General features: G+C 42.0%; 1 protein-coding gene across 2 annotated transcripts in view; it reads right to left on the bottom strand.

The window, feature by feature from the left end:
- The window catches only part of RAB30 (RAB30, member RAS oncogene family), a 94,009-nt gene that overhangs the window by 22,687 nt on the left and 54,462 nt on the right, over positions 1 to 16,860 (bottom strand). Inside the window, exon 2 of one of the 2 annotated variants that reach the window (XM_049889638.1) lies at positions 176 to 276. The exons of the other annotated variant lie outside the window; for it this stretch is intronic. Coding sequence (XP_049745595.1) covers positions 176 to 268 — 93 coding nt within the window. The 5' untranslated portion in view covers positions 269 to 276. The remainder of the gene's footprint in view (positions 1 to 175; positions 277 to 16,860) is intronic. 2 annotated transcript variants of the gene reach the window in all.

The following is a 16,860-nucleotide window of genomic DNA, read 5'->3' as shown; positions in this document are numbered from 1 at the left end:
CTGATCCCTTGAGGTGGTATAAAAATGCTAGTGTAGACTACAAAGCTGATACACCTTTAAAAGAATGTGTTACGAACTTGTAGCCAAGACACTGGCACTGGGACCATCCCATCAGATTTCCCTAACCCCACAGCCTAAACTGAGAAATCCAACCTTGGTTTCCAGGTCCCCTTACCTGAGTGAATCGTCGGACTAGACACGTCTTCCCCACACCAGCATTGCCAATTAAAACAATTTTGAACAGGAAATCATAATCTTCCATACTCATTTACACAGCTGCAAGGTAAACACAGGTAAGAGTGTGATGGACTTGGTAGGACTTACCCACAGAGCTCAAGCTACACCGTGTTGTTCCCAGCCCCGTTTCTTGGGAACAATAAGTCTGATTCATTTGACTCATTTGAAGAGCAATTTAATGCTCCCCTCTGATGATCATGCCAGCAAAAGAGTAGTAGAGATGTCTGATCACAAGCAGACTTTATTCTTTCCCAGTTACCTCATGTCACAGAAAGTAGATAACACAGATGTCCTGTCACCTAGTAACCTTTATTCTTCCAAGTAGTCAGCTCACAGGTCGCTTATGTGATAAGATCTGTTTTCTTTAGCATGAAAAGGGTATTACAAATCTATGTGCAGACTAGCTGGGGGTGCAAAGAAGCAGGGACAAAGGAGAGCCTTCCAAAGCTTAAATGTAGTTTATGGGCTGTATGTGCCTCTGGGAAGGAATGCTAGTGACCAGGAGACTGAGTCATAGGATGGACCTGTAAAGGGCTCTTTCAGTCTCCTGCAGATCCTAGGGATCTTGGGGTCTTACCCGTGGGAGCTGTAGCCATCTCTCCCTTCTACCACCACCCCATTCCTGCCTCCCAAAGTGCCTGATTTTTCATCCTTATGAGATTTGGTATATGACACTTCCTCTGCCTGGGCTAGCCTACCTCCCACTCTTTCTGTGCCATGAAGTCCTTCAACACCAAATATAAGTATCTCTTTCTTTCTGAGTATTTCCCTGATCTTCCTCAAATAAAATTAAGCATTTCTCCTTTCACCATTACTCTGTTCTAAAACTTCACTTGCTATATACAAAAATTATTTGTTCAAATGTAAGCCTCATCCACGAGGAAAGGGACTATATCTTTCAACTTTATTTCCTTAGCCCCTGCAACAGAATCACACTTGGTAAATACCCACTCTACAGAATGAATGAATGAATGGGCATAAGCATAAGCCTTAGTGTCTCCAGTTGTGCTAAAAATAATAATATCTGCTCTATCTATTTCAAAACAGTGTTGTGAAGATTAAAAATAACAACAAAAAAACAAACAAAAAAAAAACCACTGTACAAAAAAGTCTTAGTACCCTTAAAGTCTTATCCTGGTGAAGGCAGTTATTATTTATCCATACCTTTTTTTTTTTATTATAGTACAGTGCTAAGTACCAGAGTCAGCACAGAGACAAGATAGTCTGCCCTTGAGACCAACATGTGAAAAGTTAAATAACAAGAAAAAAGCTAAATAACAGTCCAACCCAACAGTGGAGCTCATTTCATAAAGCATGCAGAACAAGTCTAGCGGACTCTACAGGGAGAAGAAATGGACAACCAGTGAGCCCATGAGGGAAAAGGTGCTTGGGAAAGGAATAGAAGCCGCAAGTTCACTCCTACTAACAGATCTCAAGCCTGAATGGCTGCAGGGTTGCATGGCAGAGAGGAGAGCCACTGTACTAAAAACTGTCTTGAAGCTAGGGAAGTACATTTCCTCTGTACAAAGGTGATTTCTATACGGGCTTCAGCTGAACTTTGGAAAGATGACTGACAACCAAGCCAACATGCAGGTAGTAGCTCACAGGGTTCCATCTGAGCTCACCGAGGCCATGAAGGAAAAACATTTTCTCTGTACAAGAATCTAGGTCCACATGCAGTAGTTGCACTTGTCACATACTATACTTGACACTTTATGTATATTTCCATTTGTCTTCACAAACCTATAAAGCTGGTATTTATTAATATATTACCTATTTTACAGGTAAGTAAGCTGAACCTTCAGGGAAATTAAAAGGGTGGCCCAAAGTTATAAAGCTACGAACAAGACCTTAAAGTTCAATAGGCATATGGTGTCATCAAAAGAACTCTAGCTTTGGAGTTAGAAAGACCTAGGTTGAAATCCTGGTTGTACTACCTTCTAAGTGTGTGCCTTTGGGCAAATTACAAGCTTTCTGAGCCTCAACTTCTCATTGACAAAATGGGGCTAATAACACCTATGTCCCAGAGTTGTGGTGCTTGAAGGAAGTAAGGAAAACCCCTAAGGACTGTACCTGGCTCTTAGCCACTCAAACTCCTTAACATGACTCACAAGATTTTCCATGATCTGGCTCCTGCCTTCATCACCAACCTCATCTCTCACCATGCTCCTCATTCCCCACACTCTAGGCTCACTGGATTTCTTCTGTTCCCTAAACACCACATGATTCCTTTTCTCCTCAGACCTTCACATACACTGTTTCTTCTGCCCAAAACATGGAATACAACTCCTCTCCCCAACCCCAGCCCAGCTAACTTTTGCTCAGCTTTTACTTTTACTTTATATTTCAGCTTAACATCACTTCCTCTAGTACACGTCTATGACCTGTGAAGGAGGCTGGGCTTACGCACTCTATGCTCTCCCAAAAGAATGCCCTCTCCTCTCCTATAAGAATACTCACCATGATTTACTATAATTCATTATATCTGTTTTATACCTTAACCCCTTAGCACCTCAGCCCTACACACACATATACACGCATGCGTGTGCACCACACACTCCTGACTGGGAGAGCAAGGAAGATCTAAATTATTAATACATGTAATCCTCACAACAATTCTATGAGGTGGACACTATTAGCATCCTTACTTGACAGGTGGGGATTCTGACACACAAGAGAAGTAAGAAGTTATGAAGGTGCTCATAGTGCCCGGAGAAGACTTTTGAAACTCTGAAGAACCCACATCCCCAGGCACCCCCTTCCACAAGACAACAGGAAAAAAAAAAGTCATGAAGGTCCTATACCTAGTAACTGATGGAGGAGCCAGGATTCAAACCCAGACAGCCTGGCTCCGGCATCTGTCCTTGAACCACTTCCCTGTATTGTCTTTCACAACTCTAGGCTCACAGTAGGGCACAAGAAAGATCTGATTAATTGAATGATGAAGGGCAAGCACTCAGTAAATGTGATTTCCCTTTTCTCCTCTGGTTTCAAATCCAAAACGCTTTTCTACCACCTTGCAGTAGTTTAAATAAAAATCAAAGTCAAATTCCTGATAAAACCTGAGGGACACAGCACGTCAGTTATAACCCAATAAAGCTGTTAGAAGTGAACCCAAACCTCAGGAATAGGCACAAGAATAACAGGAATGAGCTGAGGGCTCTGTGGACCACACGTGGACCATGAATGTCTAGTTGACCAGTAAGAAACGGTGAGCACAAGGACTGGCCCATATTCTTCTTCTGTGATTAAAATGTTTGATACACGTATTTCTCTATTTCAGCAGAGGTCAAAGAAAAAAAGCAGAGAATCCAAAGAAGAATGTCCAAAAATGAAGACCTGTAAAACAGGGCTCCTAAGAAAAAGTTAACGGGGCCCAAATTATACGCCTTAAAGCAAAAATGAAACCAACTCATGGTGACCCTAGTTGTTACCGAGTAGAACTACACTCTACTGGGTTTTCAAGGTTGTGACCTTTCGAAAACATCACCAGGCCTTTCTTCTGAGGCACCTCTGGGTGGATTTGAACTGCCAACCTTATGTTCAGTAGTATAATGCTTAACCATTTGCACCACCCACGGGCTCTCAAGAAAGGTGAGACACTTGGTCATAGTCAGCATTGTTTTACATGGTTACACCTGGGGCAAGCACAGGATAAAAATTAAGGCCCCTCCCCTTTCTATAAGAAATTAACGCTCTGTTAAGCGTTTTTTAAATGAGCCCCTGGAAAATAGAGTTTGTTCTCTTTAAAAGTGCAGGCCGTCTATGGCTAAAGCTAGTCTATAAAACCAAGGTTACCTGCTGTGGCTACTGTTCTGTTTCTAACAGAAAACATATTATTGAATGAAAAGCTCACAAGATTCTGGGGAACTGTGCTTTGAGGAAGCCCTTTGGTCTGGCCCCAAATTAACAACCCAGGCATCACCAATCACTATGTCATGAGATTAGCATGGGGTGGGGGGAACCTATTTAGAGGCAGGCTGACTAGTTACACCCAGCCTTTGTGTGTTTTAACAACAAAAGGAAGACCTTATCTGAGGAGCAAACATGTCACAAGCATATGCTACTGGCTGAGCACTATTCTAAACCCCACTGACATCGAGTAGATTCCAACTCATACAGACCCTACGGGACAGAGCAGAACAGCTCCATAGCGTTTCCAAGGCTGTAAGCTTTTTGTTTGTTTGTTTTTAATTGTACTTCAGATGAAGGTTTACAGAACAAACTAGCTTCTCATTAAGCAGTTAGTACACATATTGTTTTGTGACTTTGGTTACCAACCCCAGAACATATCAACACTCTCCCTTCTCTACCTTGGGTTCCCTATTACCAGCTTTTCTGTCCCCTCCCGCCTTCTAGTCCTTGCCCCTGGGCTGGTGCGCACCTTTAGTCTTGTTTTGTTTTATGGGCCTGTCTAATCTTTGGCTGAAGGGTAACGTCAGGGATGACTTCATTACTGAGCTAAAAGGGTGTCCAGGGACCATACTCTCAGTTTCTTCAGTCTCTGTGAGGCCAATAAGTCTGGTCTTTTTTTGTGAGTTAGAATTTTGTTTTATGTTTTTCTCCAGCTCTGTCTGGGACCCTCTGTTGTGATCCCTGCCAGGGCAGTCAGTGGTGGTAGCCGGGCACCATCTAGTTGTACTGGACTCCATCTGATGGAGGCTGTGGTAGATGTGGTCCCTTAGTCCTTTGGACTAATTTTTCCCTTGTGTCTTTAGTTTTTCTTCATTCTCTCTTGGCTCCCAACTGGATGAAACCAGTGGAGTACCTTAGATGGCTGCTCACAGGCTTTTAAGACCCCAGATGCTACTGACCAAACTAGAATGTAGAACATTTTCTTTATAAACTATGTGATGCCAATTGAGCTAGATATTCCCTGAGACCATGGTCCCCACAACCAAGGCTGTAATCCTTATGAAAACAGACAACCACATCTTTCTCCTACGGAGCTGCTGGTATGTTGAAAGTACCAATTTTTTGGTTAGCAGTCAAGTACTTAGCCACTACTCCACCAGGGCTCCTTAGCAGTATTCTAGGGGTTTTATATTCTATTACCATTAACAATAATAATAGCTGACACCAGTATTACAGATTACTCAGTATGCAAGTTAAGCACATGGGGTGAAACCCATGTGAAATTGTTCACTACAGATTAGTAAGTAAGCACAAGTAAACCTGTGCTTACCTTGCTTACTGGGTAATCTGCCCCCGTCAGGGATTATTAATTTGAAAAGAGGTTTGACTCTGTAGGAGGTGCTGTGGGGTTGGGAGAGAGACAGACGCCAGCCATACTTAGAAGCAGAATCTTTGGTGTGGTGAAAAAACGTGAAATTGTTCACCACAGATGATCTGGTAAACAAGGTAAACTCTAAACTTACCTTGCCTATTGGATAATCTGCCCCTGGCTGACACTTATCCACTGCTTATTATGTGCCAAGTACTCTTCTACATGTATGATGTTGCTGTTGTTGTTAGGTGCTGTCGAGTCAGTTCTGACTCATGCGACCCTATGTATAACTGCCTGGTCCCATACCATCCTCGCAATCGTTTCTGTGTCTGAGCCCACTGATGCGGCTCCTATGTCAGTCCATCTCATTGAAGATCTTCCTCTTTTTCTCTGACCCTCTACTTTACCAAGCATGATGGCCTTCTCCAGGAACTGGTCCCTCCAGATAACATGTTCAAAGTATGTGAGACAAAGTCTCGCCATTCTCCTTTCTAAGGAGTATTCCGGCTGTAATTCTTCCAAGATAGATTTGTTCATTCTTTTGGCCATTAATCCTCAAAACAATCCTATGTTATCATCCCTGGTTTACAGAAAAAAGAAACCGAGGCACAGAGAGGTTATCCTAAAGTCACACAGCTAGTTAGTTTCAGAGCCAGGATTCAATCCCACATCTGACTCCAAAGCTCAGCGCCTTCTAAAACAGGATGTTGGCCCTCTTCCTTGTAGTGTTACTTCATCTGTCATGAGGGCTGGAGTCTGAGTTGAATAGAACCCAGGCCCCTTGTAACTGCTGTGTTCTAGAATCCCCCTGCTCTGGAAGCAGCACACCCACATTGATGGGCCACACGCTAATCCCAGAAAATACACGCACTTCTCCTCACTGAGCCCAGGTCTACATTAGGAGCTGGACCTAGGACATTTGACCCTTTTCCCTGCATACCACCCCAACAATTCATTCGTCATTCATCCGTGTAACTAAGTACTAGGCATGGGAGATACAATCAGGAACACTACTCAGATGAACAAACCTATGGCAAAATCCCAAATATCATAATTACCACAACACTCTAAATAATATGTGCATGCATCCAAGCTGAGCATAAGATTCAAAAGGAGAGGGGGGAGGAGGAAAAGAAAAAAATTAATTAAAAAAAAAGATACAGGAAACGTGATCTAGTATGAAAGTTTTAAAAAAAAATTTCTAAGCAATGTGATTTTGGCAATATACACCATTTTTCAAAATGACTTTATTTTTTAAAAAAACCAAACTATATTCGCTGGTTTGTTCTCCCCCTTGCCTTTGTGACACAAATGATTAAGCGCTCAACTACTAGCAGAAAGGTTGGCAGTTCAAACTCCCCCAGAGCTGCCTCAGAAGATAGCCTGGTGATCTGCTTCCAAAAGGTCACAGCCTTGAGACCCTATAAAGCAGTTTCACTCTGCGCACGTGGGGTCACCATGAGCCACAGTTGACTCGAAAGCAACTGACAACAACTGATCGGTTTAACAAAGTAGAGGCTTCTGGTGAACAGAGGCCGGATCCTTTCCCATCACCACCTCCCACCTCCCACCTACCCCCAAAATGATATTTTAGGGACTTGTCCTTGTTCAAAATCTGTGTCTTGGGAAGGCCCCTTCCCATGACAGCATGTGTCCTCATTCACTCATACCAAAGAGGCAGACTGGGTCATGAAACCAAGAGCCCCAAGTCTATTAAAGAGCTGTATAGGTTTCCTTATCCAAAAATGGGGATATAATAAAATCTTTACACTGAGTTGCTGAAGAGTCAAATAAGATAATATATGGAACATGCGTATTTAAAAATATAATAATTGAATTTTTTTTTAAACCCTTCTCACAAGAGCCATATATGTTGATTGCAGAAAATACAAACAAAAAGGAGAAGAAAATCACCTATAATCCCTTTACCCAGCCGTACCTCATGGGGATAATTACAATTAACATTTTGGTATACAACCTTCGATATTTTATAATTTTTTTAAAGAAAAATGGCATCATAGAAATGAAATAAAAGTTTGTTTTTGTTTTATATAGTGCGATATTTTTCCAAAACCCAAAATCAGAACTCACGGTCTGCAAACAGGATCAATTAGAGAAGCTCAGCACTCACTGCTGTAACATTTGTTCCTTCGACTCTGAACACTCCTCTGAGGGACTTGAGTGGGGAAGGGAGATGAGCTTCACAGTGACATAACTTCGAGAAATACTAAATACTACAACTCAATCTTGGAGATTTAAACAGCTCTGAACATTCCAACAAGGAAGAAAACTGGCTACCTCTGTTTAACCCAGGACATACCAAACCTAATTTTAACTGAGAATGCTTTTCTCTTATAACATTTTTAACATCTCTCGCTACCAGGGCTCCTTGAAATTAATGCTGCAAATAATAGTTTAAAACATCTGAAATCGACAGTCACACTCGCGCACTCACACGCACGCTCCAGCCCACCAGCCTCCTCTCGCAGCGGGACCGCCGAAATGGCGGCTCTCAAACTCCTCTCTTTCGGGCACGGCTCCGCGCCTCCGCCCGTGGATCCGGAAGCGCCTCGTCCAAGGGATATGTTTGCTACTTTTCAACCACCACTTGTCGTCATACTAAATTTTATTCAGATCCAGTGGAAGCTATAAAAGACATCCCTGATGGTGCGACGATATTGGTTGGTGGTTTTGGGCTATGTGGAATTCCAGAGAACCTTATAGGAGCTTTACTAAAGACGAGAGTAAAAGGGCTAACTGCAGTCAGCAACAACGCAGGGCAGGATATGCCAACATGGTCTCAAGTGTCCACCTGATCCAAGAAGCTCCCTCCTCGCCAGCATCCCTCTCCAGCCCATTGTCCAGCCCAATCCATGTCTGAAGAGTTGGCTTCGGGAATGGTTCCTGTCCTGGGCCAGCAGAAGGTCTGGGGGCCATGACCACCGAGGTCCTTCTAGTCTCAGTCAGACCATTAAGTCTGGTGTTTTTGTGAGAATTTGGGGTCTGCATCCCACTACTCTCCTGCTGCCTCAGGGGTTCTCTGTTGTGTTCTCTGTCGGGGCAGTCATCGGTTGTGGCCGGGCATCATCTGGTCCTTCTGGTCTCAGGATGATGTAGGCGCTGGTTCATGTGGCCCTTTCTGTCTCTTGGGCTCGTAGTTACCTTGTGTCCTTGGTGTTCTTCATTCTCCTTTGATCCAGGTGGGTTGAGACCAATTGATGCATCTTAGGTGGCTGCTTGCAGACTTGCATAATTTTATATCTCTTTAACTTGATATGCTTTTATTTTTCTAAATCTAAAATTTATTGTCAAAATTAGAATATATATTTTCAAATTGAATATTACATTTTAAAATTTGGTGGTATCTTGAATGTTGTATGTTGTTACAGATCATAGCTAGCCCATATACTGCCACTCAAATTCACAGTAATGGCATCATTAGCTCTTTGTTCATAAAGCAACATGGAAATTAATTTGAAATCTGTTTCATGTTCTTTCCAAAGATTATGCCATTATTGTTGTGCTGTCGAATTACCTCTGACTCATGGCAACCTAATATATAACAGAATAAAATGTTGTCTGGCCTCAAAAAAAAAAAAATCTGAAATCAGGGCTGCCCAGGTAGGGTTGCCAGACAGAGCCAAAACAAACAAACAACCAAAAAAATAAACCCAGGATGCCCAGTTAAATTTGCATTTTGGATAAACAACATATAATGCTTTATATAAGTATGTCCCAAATATTATATGGGACACATGAATAATTTTTCTCTGTAAGTATGTTCCAAATATTACATGGGATATATTTATACTAAAAAAAGTATTCATTGCTTATCTGAAATTCAAATTTAACTGAGTGTCTTATATTTTATCTGACAACCCTACCCAGGGAAAATTTGAGTAGTCAGGTCACAGTAGAAACAGAGGCCCTAAGCACACTATACCCATCCAGAAGCTGTGAAGGAAGTTGGGCAGAACATGAGAAACAAGATATTGCTACTAAATCCAAAATAATCAAACAGAGAGAAAAAAGGGTGAAGAGTAAAATTTCCAGAAGGCATTACTGGGCTGGAGCTCTTTAGAATCTGGGCCAGACTCCAGGGACCAGGTTCAGATTGCCATATGGGGCTGTGCAGGCAAGTCTCTCTCTCCTCAATAATCCCAGGGCATTGTGGACTTCCTCCAAGTACATCTCTGTGTCTGCCTGGTAGAGGAGGCTGTGTTCTCCACGTCTAAGGGCAAAGACTGTGTCTCAACAAGACACTCATCTCTGCACATCCCACTGCTGTGTCAATACATATACACTGAATTTAAAGCACTTGATCATGTTTCACTCTAACAAGGTCCTGTCTCAGGAAGCTCATTATTGCTTAATTACTAGGAGGCAATTACTAAACATTACCATAATCAACTGCTGCAAGCTCACTTGCTTTACCTCAACTGCTAATTTCATGTTATTACAAGTTAATTATTCTCCTTGCCATAGATGTCAAACACCCACCGGTGCCATGACTGCTCATTCGCCAGGCCATACATAACGCCAATGTTTTTATATGACCCTTTACAGCTTACAAAATGCTTTCACACACGTGATCTAACCTGAACCTCCCAACAATCTCTTAAACTGGTTCTTATCATTCATTATGCAGGTGAGGAAACCGAAGTTTTAGGTGATGAACTGACTGGCTCAACCTAAATCACACACTACTGAGCGGCAAGATGACCTCTGCATCCTGACCATCTACAATGTCTACCCTTTGCCGGAACACACTATGTTTTCTCAGGCTCCTGGGTATTTGGACAATGATTAGGATACTTCCTATGTGCCAGAAACTGTTCTAAATGCTTTCCATATATAGTCTTATTTATCTTTTCAGCAGCCCCATTAGGTGGATATTATTGTTATTCCCATTTCAAAGATGAAGAAATCGAGGTTCAGAGAGATTAATTAATTTATGCAAAATCACACAGCTAATGAGTAAAAGTGCCAGGATTTAAAACTTAGATCTTTCTGGAAAAAATCTTAAAGTCAGAACTCTACCTCACTCCTTATACTAAAATAAATTCCAGTAGATTCAAGATTTGGATCTAAAACAAAAGCATAAAAGTACTAGAAGAAAAGATGATATACACAAAATCTTAAAGTGAGGAAGGCTTTCTAGCCCTTAAAATCAAGGACATAAAATAAAAAGATTGAGAAATTTGACAATTTTTTTTTTTAATTCTTCATGGTAAAACAATAAAAATGAAGAACTGCTTAAAATATCTGCAATATATATAACTAAGGGCTCATTTCCTTAAATGCATAGTTATATAAATTAATAAGAAAAATCCAATAAGCCAATAGAAAAAAAAAAAGGCAAAGGATATCAGTAGATGGTTCATAAGGAAGGAAATAAAAATAGCACTCATAAAAGGAAATGATCAGCATCACTCATAAGAGGACTGTGAATTCAAACGCTAACGAGAGGCCATTTTTCATCTCAGATCAGCAAAGTTCACTGTGCACTGAGAGAGTACGGAGAAATGGGGCACTGGTAGGCTAGTGGTGTGAGGTAAATCAGTGTGACCTCTGTGATGGGCAATATTGATTTAAACTAAAAATGCTATTACAAACCCTCTGACCCAGCAATTCCACTTCTAAGAATCTGTCCTATGTTTATACTCTCACGTGTGTACAGAGAGAGACACATGTAGTAGGATATTCATTACAACATTGTTTGTAATAAGCAAACATGAAAAAGCCTAAAAGCCCAGCAGCAGGAAATGGTTGTACAGATTATGGCATCCATATATCAATGTACCACATAGCCTGCTATAGGCATCTGCAAGATGCATTAAGTAAAAACAGCAAGGGGCACAATGGTGTATATAGCATGGAAGAGGGGAGGGGAGGGCATATGTGTGCCCCAGAAGACGGGCCTAGAGATCTGCTTCTGAAAGGTCACAGCCTTGAAAACCCTATGCAGCAGTTCTCCTCTGCACACCTGGGTTCTCCATGAGTCAGAATTGACTCAATGCAACTAACAACAACAACATCATATAATTATATGTCCATATATAAATAAAATATTTCTGGAAGGATACAGCCCTTGGTGAGGCTGTAGCATCTAGCTCGTTCTAGGAAAGAAGATAACCTCCAACTCTTAAATTATAATTTGCCCTTCCATTCGGTCACTATAATAGCACTTGAAAGGCAAGACGGTTTTCCTAAAACAGTGAAAGAGGCCCTGGTAAAAAAATTTGTTTTGGGTACTTTGTTTCTGTCTGTCTGTCTTCCTGTTTGTGTGCCCTGTTGCATCCCTTCATGTGACCGGGATCCCAGAAGGAAATGTCCCACCTCTGGAGTAGCTTTTCCCAGTTCATGGTCTGTATCATTAATTTCCCTGTTTCTCTGTTAAACCACGTCTCAGCACAGCAAGACTGCACACAGTGAATTCATCCTTTCAGACCAACTCCCCCCAAAACCAAGTATCCATCATATGACAGCCAAAACCAGTGGATCAAAATAGCTCATTTGTGTCACTAATGAAGAGAAAGCTCTCGAACTTGTGTATCTCGTACTACAGCTTAGGATACATGCTACAGCACTCTGACAGAATCTTCCTAAGGAAGCAGGAAGAGCCAGTCCTTTTCTCCCCATTTTACAGAGACAGAAATTAAAACCCAGAAAGTGACTTGCCCCAGGCCACACAACATGTAAGCCACAGAGCCAGAAGAGCACACGCAGGTCCCCTGACCATAAGTCAGAGCTGCTGCTACAATAAAAAAAGTCTGCAAGTGTAAATCCCTGCTGGGCAAGGCCAAGTGTATAACCACCAGGGGCAGCTGGCCTAGACCTATGGACTGAGGGTGGGGCAAGGAGGAGGGAGCTCAAAACCAGCCCTTAGGAGTATTTTTTAAAATACATTTTAAAAAAAGGCAGGTCTGAAATCTCTAGGATATTATTTTTACTAGCTTTGGCGTACTAGACATCTAAGAAAAATGAAAATTAGTCCTTGAAATAGCATTTCATTAACATTAAACAAAGCTAATGTCTAAATCATTTTAAATAGTAGTGTTATTTCACTTTCCTTAGTAAGAGAGCTACTCGCACTGAGCATCAGTGCAGTGAGCACAGTGTGGCTCTCCACACACAGGTGAGAGAGAAGGGAGGAGGCTGCTGCTTAGGACCCACTTGGACCCACACTCAGTTAACTCCCCAGGCAGAACTAATTTGTTTTGTACCACAGCACCTGGGAGCAGGTGTTTGACAAAAGTCTTGGATGCGCCTAGAGATACTGGCACCTTACTTCCTAGGAAGGAAAAAGATACCCTTCCCACTCATTAATCCCTTTACAAGATGAGGAGCTTCTGTCTGCAAAACATGTCTGTTGAACTGATCTAAAAAAGGCCTTTCCATAGCCAACTTGCTGTTTCTGTCTTCTACACAAGCAGCCAAGCCTCCTCTGTTGTTCTCCCCCAACAGTAAGCAATACCAACTGCAAAGAGCTCCAAGGCTTAGTCCCTCTGCCCTCCCCCTTGTGTTCTCTAAATCAGGGATTGCGTCTAACCTTTCCTCTGCAGAAGCTTTCTTGTGCCTGTTTGACTGAACCGGAAGGGTCTCCTTATCAGCATCTTCAGTTTCCTCTCCCAAGCTAAGCACACAAAGCAGACTGGCCAGGCAACCAGAGGTCAGGGCCACAGCCCAGAACCGGGCTACAAAATGTTACCCCTGATCGTTCTCCACCTCAGGGACCCGAAGCCTCCCAAGGACAGAGGTGTCTCCTTCCCTGCTGGGCCCTTCCCTCAGCTGTTTAAACAGATTCCCACCTCACTGAAAGCAGAAGTAAAAAGGAAGCATCTCTACCTTCTGGAACCCAAATGGATATGGACAAAATATAGAAATTCTCAGTTTGCCATCGTTGGCCCAAGTCTCTCTCACAAGAAAAATGACTGTTTGTCTAGAGCCTACTACGTGTTAGGTGCTTTACCTACATTGTCTCACTTAATCCTTGAACAGCCTATTGGGCAGGATTTCTTAGTCACCATTACTGTCAAAAAATTTTTACATCTACAGAGCACCTCTGCATCCTGGCAAATTCCTATGTGGAAGATAGGGTTGAAATTTTCCTTCAAAACTGCCCCCCACCTTAAACACATACACATACACACAGCATGCCATAAGCCATCTGTTACCAAGGCCTGCAGATTTTTGTCAGAAATGTAGCTGGAATCCCCCCTCTGCTCTATCTTCTTTCCTACCACACCAGCCTGGTTCAAGTCCTCTACAGTTTTCTAACCAATCTCTCTGTGGCCAATCTACCATTGTTTTTCTAAAAGTATCGATTTTTACAGGGATTTATTTGTTAATAAACCAAGGAAGACACAAAGAGTAACATGCTCAGGGACCAAAGAGCGGAGGGATCCAAACTTCTTCCAAAATAAATAGATAAATAAATGGCCACTGGTGTTAACCTAGTGGTGGCAGGAACAGCATCTAAACATTGACAGATGAAGTATAAGTGGCACTATTTTCCTCAATACAAAGTTTTCAATATTCATCAAAAGCCCTAAAAATGTCCATCTAGAAATTTTGATTGAGAATTTCCTAAGGAATTATTCCAAGATAAGCAAAAAATTTTATTCACATGAAAATTCATTCCAGTATTATTTAGAATAAAAAATACCAAACACATTGCAATGAGTTGATTCCAACTCATAGCGACCCTATAGGACAGAGTAGAGCTGACCCACAGAGTTTCCAAGGAGCGCCTGGTGGATTCGAACTGATGACCTTTTGGTTGGCAGCTGTAGCACTTAACCACTCTGCCAGCAGGGTTTCCCTAATACAGCCCCAGAATGGAAGGAGGGGTACAATCTAAACAAGCAACAGTAGAGAAGTGGTTATACTTTTGCAGTGCCACATGATGTAACATTATGAAATACATACTTGGAAGGAAATAGATTTTAAAAGTGCTTACCTCTGGGTGGTGGGATTATGGATAGTTTACTTTCTACTTTATACATCTCTATCTTTTCTAAATTTTCTTCAATGAACATGACTTGTTTAGAAATAATACATATTATTAAAATATCATAGGGGTCAATACTACTGATTAAAGTTTGGGATAGGTACTGTAAAAATGGTGTGGCGGCAGTATCTGACTTCCTCCAACCCCACAAGGGGGAAGGAAAACCAAGGTCAACAGCACAAGGCTGTTGGGCTGACCTACCACAAAGTAGAGGTCAGACAAGCCTCCTCTCTCCACCATCTTTACCAACTCTGACACCAGCCATACCTCCCACAGCACTCTCTACTTCTCTGCTGGCCTGGATAATTCATTGCAATGGTCACACAGAACTCACAGACCATACTCATAATTATGGGGTTTATTAGGGAAGTAACAGTTACAGTTCAGGCTCAGGAACACTCAAGGATACAGTTCTTCCAACAGGACAGTCTGTTCCCAACCATGCTTGCAGGCACGCCTCTCCCTGGCCCTAGGCCTCTGCCCAAAGGCACTCAACTTTCTCTCTCCCTGGGCTGGGAAGCCTACCACACTGTCTTCTGCTACCAGGTCTCTACTGCTGGGTCTCTCCTGCCACTGCTTCTCACTGTCTTCAAAGTTACAGCTCTCTTTCTCCCTCTGTCTCCTGCTTCCAGAAGCTTCTTGGTGCAGGGATCCCGGGTCCAAAGGATGCGCTCTTGGCTCCTGGCTGTTCTTCCTTGGTGGTAGGATCTTCCTCTCTGCTCTGGAATTGGCTCTCTTTTAAGGGCAAAACTGACCAATCCCCTTGGTGGGCCACAATTACCCTATCACAAAGTCCTGCCCAATCATCTGGTTGGGAGTTACAAGACCATGGCTAGAAAGGCCACACACAAAAGAAATTAATCACACCACAGGTACACTCATATGCACCTACTGGCTATCTTTATTCAACAGACTCCTTTGGAAAACAGGATCTCACTTGATACAAAGCAAAAGCCATGACAGAGTTCAAACTCTCATGCAGTGAACTCACCACTGGGAATTCACTTTAAGGAAAGAATTCAATAAACTCAAAATGCTAAATTAACAAAAATACTCATTACATCTTATCTAAAAGAGTAAAGAATTGGAACAGTCCAAGTGTCCAAAGGAGGACAGTTTAGTATAGAATGTGAACACCATGGAATGCAGGACAGTCAATAGAAATTCCAGTTATGAAAACTATGTAGAAATATGAAATAATGTTGGCAATAGGCTGTACAGTGAAAAGAATGCATAAAGCTGCACTTGTCAGGGCTGCAGCTATGAAAAATAAGCATGTCTGTGAACAAGGTCATTTCAAAAGTACAAATGTGTTAAGAGTATGGGATTACAGGGAGTTTTTTTTTTTTTAATTTTGTCTGCTTTTCGAAGTTTTTAACATTTCACTCAGACATAGACACATATTTTAAAATTTGGAAAACAGAGGAAAGGAAACATAAATTACCAATAGCAACTCAATCATTGTCAGCATTTTGATATATTCCTCCCAGTCTCTTTTTCCTGTGCACTGGGTGGTTCGGTTTTGTTTTCATCATTGTTGTAATCATGTCAACGTTTTCTAATCATTTCAATTTTTAAAAACTAAAGAATACACGAACTATAAGAGAACACAGTAGTAGGTTTTTCCAAGCACTATCAAGAGAATTAATACAATGTCTGTTTGTAAGCAAAAAAACAGCACTATTGCACTATTATAACAAAATAGATTTATCAAAGTCCTCACATGGGAACAGAGACAAATCTGCAAGACCACCAGCACAGGACCATTCAGCCTATTTCAGTAGTCACAAGCCAAGAGCATGGAGAATACTATGTTACTTAAGTGCAGTTGTAAATTAGGCGAAATTTTACCAGACTTGAGAACAGAAAGATACAGTAATGTAATAAGCTTTCAGATCAGAAGAAGCTTGAAGGGAACAAATCCAATTGCTTATCAGGCCCAGAAACCTTAACCTCCTGTATATCTCTGGGGTCCTTATTCTCCCCACTGTCCACCCGCTTCCACCTACATTGAGACCAACCTCTCTCACCTAGGCAGTAGCCCTGTTCTGCCTCCTCTCCCTGCCTTCTTCCCACTTCCCCACTTGTATGCAGTCTGTCCTCCACTCTGCTGCCAGAGTGCAGCACAGGTCATCGCACACGGGCCTATCTTACATCCAGGCCACTACAGATTCTGCCACAGAGAAACAGGGACAAGAAAAACACCATCTAAGCAATGCACAGGCTTTGCCGGTCCATTAAATGAGTGTTAGCCCTGGAGGCAGAGGGAGCGGGATGGCAGAGTCTGCTGTCACCATGAGGAGCTCGCTTATTATAATCTGCTCACTGTAGGAGTGTGATGCTTTTGTGCTTTTCAAATAACACGTTCTCTCAACACAAACCA

Source organism: Elephas maximus, chromosome 7, assembly GCF_024166365.1.
Source record: "Elephas maximus indicus isolate mEleMax1 chromosome 7, mEleMax1 primary haplotype, whole genome shotgun sequence".
NCBI lineage: Eukaryota > Metazoa > Chordata > Mammalia > Proboscidea > Elephantidae > Elephas > Elephas maximus.
This window is presented reverse-complemented; position numbering and strand designations above follow the sequence as displayed.